The sequence below is a fragment of the Halyomorpha halys genome, unplaced genomic scaffold (genome assembly GCF_000696795.3).
Source record: "Halyomorpha halys isolate HHAL.00 unplaced genomic scaffold, Hhal_1.1 Scaffold751.1, whole genome shotgun sequence".
Taxonomy (NCBI): Eukaryota; Metazoa; Arthropoda; class Insecta; order Hemiptera; family Pentatomidae; genus Halyomorpha; species Halyomorpha halys.
The window spans coordinates 145,926-156,926 of NW_027110937.1; the positions used below are offsets into that span (position 1 = coordinate 145,926).

Below are 11,001 nucleotides of genomic sequence, written 5' to 3' on the forward strand. Positions count from 1 at the left end.
ACTTTCTTTAATATTTCTTCTCTTATTTTATCTCTTATCCATCTGTTACTATTACTCTTTTCATTTACTGTTTACAACCTTTAATTTTTCTTATTATATTTTACTTTTCATTGTATACCCCTGTTATGTTCCACTTATGTTCTTTTCTCTCTTTTTTTTTGCAACTATGTCAAGTATTTGTATCTTTTTTTAGCCCTGACGAAGCCCTGCAACGTGAGGCGAAACGTTGGCTCAATAAAAATAGTATAATTATTTACTATTTTATTTTTTTTTACCGCACCCGGACCACATTCCATTCATTTATTTCATTTTGTATGTATCCACAGATAAACCAAGACATTTTTGCAATAATATCTTGTGATAACACCCTCAATAAAAATAACAAAACCATAGTATTTTAATCTCTATTTAACAATGTTTGTCTAACAAATCCAACTTGTAAATTTATTATAATGTACTAAATTATCTTTTGAGCCTCAAGGCTGCTTCTGCATGTCTTAAACCAACAATTATGACATTACCAGAGCTCAAAGCACCTTATAATAACTTATACTTTTGAAAAATAAATGAATAACATCTAATGCTAATGCTAATTGATTAGGCGTTTGATTTTCCAGCGAACAGCCCTGAAGAAGGCTAGAAACTCTAGCCGAAACGTTGGCACATTAAAAATAGGTTAATTGAACTTATTTGTGTTTTTCATTGACCGCACCCCTAACCATCTTCTCCTCGTTCATCATCCACGGTCATCTATCTCTCATAATTATAAAAAACAAAGAGAGTCTGACAGAGATAATTTCGGCTACACTACCTCCTATCATCACTCTCTGAGGCTCCAACCTCAAATTTACAAAAGTATAGACAATGGCCGTCTTTAATGTTTCCAAGATGAAGACGGACAAACTGCATGAGTTCCTCGAGCTGCCCACTATGCCGGAGTTTATTTGACAAACAAGCAGTTAGCAATTGAAAATACACAATAATTTAGTGACATGACATGGACATGTAGTTGGAATAGTTTTTATGTTAATTTGTTTATATAAATGACAGTTCATAACTAAAACATGCTCCAGCACATTAGAACACAAACAAAGAAACAAAAAAATTAAACGCCTTTCAAGGTCTACTACAGAAGGAGATAGTCCTGAAGTAAATATTTATAAATTGTATAGATATATTTAAATATTATTAACCCTATTTAAATAGGTGTTATGAAAAAAAAATTCATTATGGTTTTATGCCTTATTATTATTGATGTATAACATATTTCTAGATATACTAATAGGGGTATTCATGATGTGTTAAATATAAAAACCTTTAAAATACTAAATGTTATATGTGTAGGATTGTGTGCAGCCTAATTTACAGTCCATGTTAAATGTTAAATACAGAGGAGATCCTAGTGGATTTTCTCGGCAATTTGCTTTGTAAGCTATAATAAAATCTCGTTACATCTATTGGCAATCTATGTGGAACGAAAGCCCAATGAGCAAATTAAAAATTATTAAAAAGGATGTCAAGCCCTGGGGTACCTTCAGTCGCAAATGCCGTAGAGAGGAAGTTGTACTGACTAGGCTGAGAATAGGTCACACGAGGCTCACCTATCTTATATCAGAAGAAACGCCTCCGAACTGCCAGTATTGCAATAACAATTTAACAATAAGCCATGTTTTCCAACGATGCCCATATTTTACACCACACCTCAATAGCTTGGGACTAAACCAAGATATCTCAAAAACCATTGGAGACGATGATAAGGCAATAGAATTGTTGTTTCAGTTTTTGAAATCACAAAATTTACAGACAAAAATATAACTTGATCGGAAGAAAAAAATAAATAAATAAAATAATCAAATCAAAAAATAAATAAAATTTAACGAATATTAGCAAAATTAAATAAAATATACATGGCGTTGATGACCAATAAAGTTTGGCGCCACTAAACAACCAAACAAAGAAACTATCTCGTTACATCATCTTTTCTTCACCTCATTTGTTCCTTGTTTCCTCTAATAGTTTCATTTCCATTACTTCATTATAATTTTTATCCATTACTTTATTAGAGTTTAAAAACATACAAAGCAAAAACAACAAGAACTACGAGTAACTAACCTATCAAAACATCAGGCAAAATGGAGCTCAGCTGGTCTGTTTCGTGACATCATTCTCCATTTAGCAGAACTATTAACAGACTCTCAACCATGTTAAATGTTATATCCTTTTAACACGATAAAAGAAGGAAATATTTCTCCATTTAACACACTTTAACTTGTTAAACTAAAGATCATGATTACCCCTTATAGCAATAATTGACATTACTCTTTAAAATAACCATATTCATCTTTAAACAACAAAGAACTTTCACTAGCTATAATTATAAACTTAATTCTAACCACATTCAATAGCGGTTTAGAAATATCAATGAAAATAGCATCTAGGCTTGTTATTCTTTAGCAACATGCAGTTTGTATTTTGTAAAAAAAAAAAAAAAGAAAAATAATTAATAACAAAATATCATAATTTTGTTAATAATTAATTTATTGACTTTAGAGAAGCATAATTATTACCTTTAAACGGCAAACTCTTCCGTGGAAAAATAAAAATAGACCTGACTGACTAAAGTCACTTTTGGATTCTTCGAGAAGGGTTTCGGCAGCGGTAATACTAGCTGTTATCATTCTTACATCTACAGCAAGTAGTGGTTTCATTATAGTATGATACCACAGCAAAGCTAAACTGATGGGAAACACAACAAACCATAATGAGACCTTAAATAATTTTATATATATTTTTTCTATAATAATACATTTCACTTACGTAGCTAGAGGAGCTCTCATATCAGGACCGTGCCTTGCGAACATAAGGGCGTCTAGGCCTATTACACGATCTCCAGAAAACCCAAGAATTTGTATCAAACGTAACAGTGTCGAAGGAAGCATTGATATACACAGGTGAAAGAGGCCATAGCCAAAACAAGCAGCAGACATCAACCTTCTGATTTCTTCACCGCACAATCTGCAGCAGAAACAATAAACTAATATAAACGACAATGTGTCATCAAGGATGGTTAAAGTGTTAATTTCATATGAAAAAACTAATTGTAATGCAAATATTCCAACATTAGTTCTTTTTAGGTGTCTTTCTTATCCAATCCCTTAGAACCAAAAAATCTCCTCTCTCTCTCTTTATTCATAGTTTGCTCACCCCATATTCCTCTGACCATTCTTTAAATACCACATTCTAAACTCGTATTAATATTGTAAAATTAATCTAATATAATATTGTAATACCAATATCAAACTTTCATCTATACTGTAGTCTCCCCATTATTTATATCATATTTCTGCATTAGAAAATATTCAGTACAGATTTTTAAGATTTGTTAACTGAAAACTAAATCACATTTTTGTAGTTGGTTATCTGGTTTTGATGAAAAAATTAAAGTTGGAATCTCTTGAAATCCACAGAGCAAAAAATGATCTGGTATTTCTACATAAATAGTTAAATTTTAAAATTAACTTCCTGTAACTTTTTAAACTCAATTATTTTAGTATCTCTGCTCATAATACGAGATATTAAATGTTACTTTTGTTCAAAATAATTATATCTATTATTCTCCTATATTAAATTTTAAGTTAAAATTAAGTTTTTATTTTCTTTGTTTATATTTATATAAATTTTCACTCTTTTTAAATCATTTTAGCCATACCTTAGTTTACTTTTATTTTTTTTATCTCTTCTCATACTTTTTTACATTATTTTAGGAGTCTGTATCTTTTTTAGCCCTGATGAAGCCCAGCAAATTGGAGCGAAACATTGACTCATTGTAAATAGTTTTATTACTGTTTAAGTTCTATTGACCGCACCCGGAACATTTTCCTTAAATAAATCCTTAATAATTTTCTATAGCATACATACTATATTTTTATTAATTCATAGCTACTAATAAAAAAAAAATTCATACTGCGGTGACTGAAGAGAAGAAAATACCCTCGTCCAATGCCTTTTGTATCCATTAGTAGGCGTCTCAGCTGATGGAGTGCTTGGGATCGACCATGTACCAGTTGGAGAGAGAGGTGTTGTAGCTGTGTTTGTGTTACCCTTCTGTGATAAAATTCTCCATGGGATCGTATCAGAACCTTTTTTAAGATTGATATAATTATTAAATATTAAATGATATAATTATTAAAAATAAAAGAATTCATTGTGAATCATAATTAATTTATTCAATATAATTGAACAGTACATTATTCGGAAACTAACCTGGTAGTTCGACATTTAGACCAAATACTCTCTTGTATTCTCCTGCTAGATAGTTGTACGTGCTGTGGTACAAACCCCAGGCTTTTCTCAACGCCCATCCTCCTTTTACCCATCCGGCAGTTGAATCTTGAGTCATCAAAGATAAGAAAGCAGTACAAACTTGGCAATCGGCTAATGCTATCTGTTGTTCCAGGCTCTCATATGTACTAAGATCCTATTTAAACAAAAAATAAAATGATTTATTTTTTTCTTTCAAATATTGTGAGGAAGTATTACTATGAACGTTGAAAATTTCAAATTCGTGTTTTTGAAAGAAATATATGTTTTGAGGTCTCCTAGCCGTGCCCAAATAACCAAGTTTTGCAAAATAGTCTATATGTCTGTGAACTGCCTTACTCATAACAACGAAAAGTCGTACTAAACTAAAATTAAAAATTCAGGGCATATGTACATCTGAGATATTATAGCAACTTTTTTGTTAAAATTGATCAACTGGAAGTGCAACTTTAGAGAATCGATCTTTAAACTTTTTAAAGATTTTCTCCTAAATTAGATTGAGCCAACACGAAATAAACTGTTCTTATTTTTTTTAAAAGATATTTCTCAATCTCAGAAATAAATAAATCAACCTTCCAGCTATTTTTGTTATTACTGGTAAATTCCGATAGTAATTTAGGTTTTTATCGATATAAATTACTAAATATGTTATAATACTTTGGAAACAATTTTAAAAGGAATCTGTGAGAAATTGAACCCTTAATTTCATGGTACAGTAAAATCCCATGAAACTTTATTAACACTAAGGATAATCATATCAAAAATTAATTAGAGATGAATACTTTAAATTGGAACATCATTCATTGGTTGTGTGTAAAATATAAAAGTAAGATCAAAACTTTTCTGGTCAAAAGATCTCAAATAGTAATTAAACTATATATTGTGAGGCAATGTTTCGTCCAACTGTGCAGGGCTTTATCAGGGCTAAAAAAAAAAAAAAAAACAACTAAAATAATGTACCAAAGTAAGATAATAGAGAACATGAAACAAAAGTAAAATAAGGTGTGGCTAAATATAATTTTAAATATTTGAAAGTTGGTATAAAAATTAGATGTACAGTGAAAAGTAAAAATAAACAAGAATTACATAATAGTATTAAACAATTAATGAAAACATAAATAATAACAAATAAAGAAGTAGATAAAAGAGAAATATAAAAATACAGTACACACTAAAATACAGGAAATAAGAATAAAATAAAGGTTAAGATAAAAAATGAACAAATACTTTTTTGTAATTATTGTTTATTTTTACCAGAGATGGGAAAAAATTAGCTGAAGTTGAAAATAATAACTAAAATCGCCATGGATACGACCCTTATTCATGAATGAACCATTGATAAATAAATATCGTATCCATGGCAATTTTAGCTATAGCTTTATGAATGAATGAAGATTTATGAATGAATCATTGATAAATAAATATCGTATCCATGGCAATTTTAGCTATTAGCTTCATAGTTGCCCAACTCTGATTTATACTTTCACATATTTTAAATTAAATTTAGCCACACCTTAATTTACTTTTATTCTCTTACTTTTTTATTTTATTTTAGTTCTTTGTAATTTTTTTTTTGCCGTCAGCTCACAATACATAGTTTAATTACTATTTGAGATCTTTTAACCACACCTAGACAATCTTCCTCTTAAATAATTTGAGATAAAAAGATAAATTACTGGTGCATCACATAATTAATACCATAAAATAAATGTTAAGCCTTTCAAGCTATCGTAATAGAATGAAACTTATCATTTAGATTAACATACATTTCTTCCAAAGACTTTGTTCTTCATAGCCCTTAACCACCCAAGACTTTGAGCGCATCGTGATTCGACATCTTTTAGGATTGATGTTGCTTTTCCTAAGCTGTCCTCTTCACATGTCATCAGAGCATTCTAAAAAATAATAATAATAGTTGTTATGAATTTAATGTTAATTGATACAATCCATATTCAATTAATTGCATAATCATCAGTTGGATGTATATGATGATTTTAGGAAGATGATCAGGGTGGCGGTGAAAAAAGGTACAAAGATAGTTGAATTGAGTCATTCTACCTTCTTGACTCAGCCCTCATGAACTCTGCAAAGTGAGGCAAAATGTTGGTTGCTAATAAAAAGTTTTTGTCTACTATTTTTTTACATTTTTTGACTACCACGTGGACTATCTTCCTACTATAAGCTAAGTATATAAGATAAGTCAAGGAGGGTTTTATATCTAAAGACATAGAGTGTGTTGCTTAAAAACATGCTTCTAACAAACAGACCTTAGGCAAAGGAAAGCCTAGTGTCCAAATCAGAGAAGCAGTGTTGCCATTTATTGTTTATTATTTAAAAATTAAATAATAATACCATTTTTTTTTAATAATAATAATATTCTTTATTTATTCTGGGATTGATCCATTTAGAATAATATTGTAGGTGTCAAAACTAGGCTTTAGAGCCTTAGAGTAAAATACAAAATAAAAATAAAATTATAAAATGTCATAAAATATAATGAAAAAAATGGATTTGAAAAGATAGAAATGAACAACAATAATTAACAGAATATATAAAATAAGATTAGAACAAATAAAATAAAACTATATGTCATATCATAAAACAAGGCAACTAACTTCTGAAAATAAATATAAAGAAAAAAAATGATAAAAAATTAAATACAATTAAACTAAAAATAATAAATAAAAAGGTACAACATCTGCAAATATACATATTTACAAACACAACAGGCAAACATTTCTCTAGAGGGAAGCCGCAGAAAGAGCTTTTGATTGTTTACAAATAGTAATGTTTGTTGGGTAGAGCTTCCTTTACCAGCCACAGTTCATGCTTTACAAAACACCAGAATATGAGGAGGTGTTTAAGAGTGGGGTAAAAAAAGATACAAAAAATAGTTCACAAACATTTATTTGTTGACGTTTCGCCCCACTTTGTAGAGTTCATCAGGGCTAAAAAAGATACAATAAAAACATATGAAAATATTGTGATATAAGGAAGATGGTCTGGTAATAGAAAAAACTTAAACAGTCATAAACTATTTGATTCGGTCCAACGTTCCACCCCACGTTGCAGGGCTTCATCAAAAAGATAGAAACATTTAAATGAAATAAAAAAGTAAGCAAATAGATTTATGAAAAATAAAATTTAACCAAGGTGTGGCTAATTATGATAATTTCCATAAAAATGAACAATGTAATTTTTTTTTTTTTAAATACTTTTTATTCATTGATAGATATTACAATCTGCCACACAGTTGTGGGTAATAGGTAATAGTGATGAATGATCACATTAATAAAATAAAATAAGAATAAAAATAAATAAATAAATGAAAAAAAAATCTCTCTTAAAATACATAAAAACAGAAGGATAAACAAAATGAACATAATCAAACTATGTGTATGAAAAAATAAATAAATAAAATGATATAGTCTCTAGTCACATTTACACTCTTATTAACAATATTTACACAATCGACCTGAGGATCCCTGAGCCCACTCTATCCCCCACGTGTGAGGGGTAGAGCAGAGCTCAAAAGATCCTAGCAAATTCAATGTAAATTAAAGAAAATAAAAAGATAATAACAAGTAAAATTAAATTAGAATAACAAAAAGGTTTAGACAGTTAATGAGAACAGAAATCATAATATATATCATTTCTTATATATTATCTATTAGATATTTGCTCACTTTTTTGACCTCATTTAAGCGTTTGTATCTTTTTTAGCCCTGATGAAGCACTGCAACGAGGGACGAAACATTGGTTAAAATTAAATAGTTTTTATGACTATTTGAGTTTTTGTTTCTCGGAAAACCTGGACCATCTTTCTTTTATCATTACAGACAGTCAATCATTGGTCTTCCAAAAATATTTTGACTATGTAGAATAATTAGATACAAAAAAAAAAAAAAAATGTAATCTATGGTAGGGTTAAAAATTATGTGAATATAAATGAAAAGAAAATTATATAATAATGAAAAAATAAATAAAAGTAAGTTATATAAGAAGATGGTCAGGGTTGCGGTCAAAGGAAGTTTACAACTATTTTTGTTTCTCCTTTGACCACAACCCTGACTATCTTCTTATATATCAATTTTTATGGTCAACTATATATACATATATACAAAATAAAAGTAAAATATACACCAATATTCATACATTAAAAAAAAAAAATTTTTTTTATGTATGCTAATTATTGTACATCTTATTTTTATTTCTTTTTGTATAATCTTCTTTTCACTTATATTTACATAATTAGACCCTGATGTGGCCACTACTAAGTACGGCAAAATACTGGTAAATAAATAGTTGTTAACTATTTTTTGTTCCTTTTTTGACCGTACCACCGAACATCTTTATATTTTAAAACATACAGTCAATCATTTATAAATATAATATTATACCTCAATTTTTGAAGCAGTGAAGAGCATTGTTTTTATAAATGAAACAAAGCCATCTTCAATAAATATAATCTTCTATTGTGCATAAAAATTATCATAGTGTTTTTTTCCCTCTCTAAATTCCATTACTAAAGTGAAGTGCAGCCGTTAAAAACAGCGAGTTATAAAAACAATTGTAAGTAACTAAAATTGAATCAAAGGAGCGTATGAAATGAAAATTGTTTATATATACCAACACACCACTGCCCCATTGAAAACGGCATAAATAAAAGCTTTAATGACGAACTACTTTACAGTACTGATTCACTGTAGTGTGCTGGTCCTATTTGACTTAAACTCACCTCATTTTACAGAATTTTTTTATTAAATAATTAATGACATCATCCAGAAGTATTTTTTCTTCATAATGATTAAACTAATTTTTAAGTTCCCATTTTGTCTATGCGAGTTTTTGATACATTGCTGTAGTATAATTTCTTTTTTAAGTATTGTTATTCTCTAAATTTTTTTTTAAAACTGTTATTTACTAAAGACACATTCTATTTTAATATTAATAGTATCTAAGTTATAAATCACTCACTTAAATTTGATAAAATAAAGTATTTCCTGTGCAAATAGACATTTAAGACAACTTTTTAGAAGACTAATAGCATCCAAGAAATTGAAAAGATATCAATTTGATTTGAAAGAGAAACTAAACACTTGTATGTATTTTATTAATAAAAATAATAATAATCATGATACATCAAAGATATTATTATAATAATTTACCATAAATGCTACATAAGCATGACCTATTGCTAGCTGAACAGATTCTCCTTTATTTTCAAATAGTGCCTGAGCTTCTTCATTTCTATTATTGAGAATAAGACATATCCCTCGCCGGGCAAGTTCCCAATCCTCTTCATTCTTTTGTGTTTCATTTTGTGAACACCCAGGAAGCATCCTTTAACAGTTTTAAAAAAAGTAGTGGTTTAATATTAGAAATGAAGTGTCATTAGTTTTTTCATAATCTTTATTGATACTCTCATCCTTTATGACTCACTCATTCTGATAACTGAATGCATTTATTGGGACCAGCACAATGAAGGAAAGAGATAACAAGTAATCGATTCTCAATCACAAAGAAATTTGATAATGATATCTTAATTGATCAGTAATGGAAAAGGAGGACTAATGTCATTACTTTGAAGACAAACAAGTAATAATATTTATAGATGTCATATAGTATGCTAGTAAATTAAATGTAATATCAATATAAAAAAGTCAATAAACATTGACAATGAAAATCTTTTAAGAACAAAGTTTTATGTAGAAATAAAATTTCATAGTTGAAACCATTATTTACAGAAACCATATTTAGTAAAATTTAAAGAGGTAATAAAATGATCTTAGTTTATATTTGCACTACAAATCATTTTAAAATTGTTAAACATATCAAATTATACAAACTGAGATAACACACCTTTTCGAGTATTTACCTATTATTTTTACAGATGTCTGTTGGAGAAATCATTCAACTACTAAATCTTTTAATGGTAATTAAATATTTTTAATACTCATTCATAAAATTTTACAATGCCTTCCCAGATTAATGGCAATAACGTCATCATTATTGAAATAGAAGGAAACTTTATTAGATCCTTAAAGTTTATACACTTTAATTTTAATTTAATTTAGACTTAGTAAGTAATAAAAGATCTTTTTTTTTTTTTGAGGAAAATGGCATATAATGGCTAAAACATGAAATTTGTCGTCTTCACAGATCAAAGTAATTAAAAAGAATAAAAAATAGTCCATTAATATAAATTTTAACTAATAAAGTTGTGATAATAATCATTAGTTATGATTATCAGATTGATTTGACAGATACAACAATTTGCATACACTGGTATAAACAACCAATGATTAATTTAAAAAATTGGCTCTGATTGTTATTTGTATATAATTAATACTTGTAGTTTTACTTAATTTTGTATTATATTATTAAAAACTTACAATAAATGCCTCCTTTACAATTAAAAAGGTAACACAACCATTTCCCTGCAACCACCATAAACAAACACCAGCTGACTCTCAATATTTCCAGCCCCCTCACCCCCCTAAGTAGGTCAAGGAAAAAACATTTTATTAATTACTCAAATCATAATTGGGATTAATTATAATTAAGAGGAAGGAGCATAATGTTAACAACAAATTACTGATAATAAAATATTTATTTTGTTTAAATAATGAAATCAAATAACAGATAATTTTGTTCCTTAAAACAAAAAAAAAAAAAAAA

General features: G+C 28.3%; 1 protein-coding gene across 1 annotated transcript in view; it reads right to left on the reverse strand.

The window, feature by feature from the left end:
* The window catches only part of LOC106685879 (tetratricopeptide repeat protein 39C), a gene marked incomplete in the record, with an annotated part of 32,933 nt that extends 22,705 nt beyond the window's left edge, over positions 1 to 10,228 (reverse strand). Inside the window, 7 exon segments of the mRNA XM_067049052.1 lie at positions 2,568 to 2,736; positions 2,818 to 3,015; positions 3,965 to 4,139; positions 4,264 to 4,477; positions 6,087 to 6,215; positions 9,489 to 9,663; positions 10,199 to 10,228. Coding sequence (XP_066905153.1) covers positions 2,568 to 2,736; positions 2,818 to 3,015; positions 3,965 to 4,139; positions 4,264 to 4,477; positions 6,087 to 6,215; positions 9,489 to 9,662 — 1,059 coding nt within the window.
* Positions 10,229 to 11,001: the final 773 nt, after the last annotated feature.